Source organism: Eimeria mitis, genomic scaffold, assembly GCF_000499745.2.
Source record: "Eimeria mitis Houghton genomic scaffold, Emh_scaff4642, whole genome shotgun sequence".
In the NCBI taxonomy this organism is placed as follows: domain Eukaryota; phylum Apicomplexa; class Conoidasida; order Eucoccidiorida; family Eimeriidae; genus Eimeria; species Eimeria mitis.
Genome location: NW_013572949.1, coordinates 1 through 1213, shown reverse-complemented (window position 1 = coordinate 1213; position 1213 = coordinate 1). Strand labels below are relative to the sequence as shown.

The 1213-nt window shown below is 29.3% G+C and overlaps 1 protein-coding gene across 1 annotated transcript in view; it reads left to right on the top strand.

Annotated features, from left to right (window-relative positions):
* EMH_0076800 (ftsH protease, putative) overlaps positions 1–656 on the top strand; it is a gene marked incomplete at both ends in the record, with an annotated part of 2361 nt that extends 1705 nt beyond the window's left edge. Inside the window, one exon of the mRNA XM_013499767.1 lies at positions 600–656. Within this exon, the coding sequence (XP_013355221.1) occupies positions 600–656 (57 nt within the window). The remainder of the gene's footprint in view (positions 1–599) is intronic.
* Positions 657–1213: the final 557 nt, after the last annotated feature.

The window sequence follows — 1213 nt, the reverse complement described above, 5'->3', positions numbered from 1 at the left end:
ATTTATATTTATTTATATTTATTTATATTTATTTATATTTATTTATATTTATTTATATTTATTTATTTTTATTATTTTTATTTGTTTTTTTTGTTGTGTATAGCGTTTATTCTATTATCTGGTTCTACATATATACATAAAGAGACAAACAAATAGAACCAAACAAACAAACAATAAATAAATAAATACATTTATTTATTTATTTATTTATTTATATTTATTTATTTATATTTATTTATATTTATTTTTATTTATTTGTTTTTGTTTGTGTATAGCGTTTATATTATTATCTGGTTCTACATATACAAATAAATAAACAAATAAATAAATAAATACATTTATTTATTTATTTATTTTTATTTTTATTTATATTTATTTATTTATATTTATTTATTTTTATTTGTTTTTTTTTTGTTGTGTATAGCGTTTATATTATTATCTGGTTCTACATACACAAATAAAAAACCAATAAATATACAACACAAACAAATAAATAAATAAATAAATAAACAAACAAACAAACAAACAAATATATATATTTATATTTATTTATTTATATTTATATTTATTTATTTTTATTTGTTTTTGTTTGTGTATAGCGTTTATATTATTATCTGGTTCTACACTGGCTGTGGGTGACCTTCGTGCTGCAGTAGCAGTCCATACAAACCGCGTAGCAGCAGCAGCAGCAGCAGGAGGCAGCGGAGCAGCAGCAGCAGCAGCAGCAGCAGCAAGAGGGGGAGGAGACCCTACTCTCACATGGGTGCTGCCTGTCTCTCCCCCCTGCAGCAGCCAGAGAGACAATAAGGATGAATTTGTTTTTATTTATAATAAATATAATAATCAGCTTCTTTCTCTTTCTCCCGTACATAATAAACACTCTATACAAATACATGAAGATATACTTAAGGTATTTGCTCCTGCTGTTGCTGCTGCTGCTGCTGCTGCTGCTGTTGCTGCTGCTGTTGCTGCTGTTGCTGTTGCTGCTGTTGCTGTTGCTGCTGATGTTGCTGCTGCTGGTGTTGCTGCTGTTGCTGCTGTTGCTGCTGCTGCTGTTGTTGTTGATATTGTCGCTACGGCTGTTGTTTTTGTCGTTGCTGCTGCTGCTGCATGCATGCATGCATGCATGCAGCAGCAGCAGCAGCAGCAGCAGCAGCAGCAGGATGCATATATATATATATATATATATATATATATATATATATATATATAT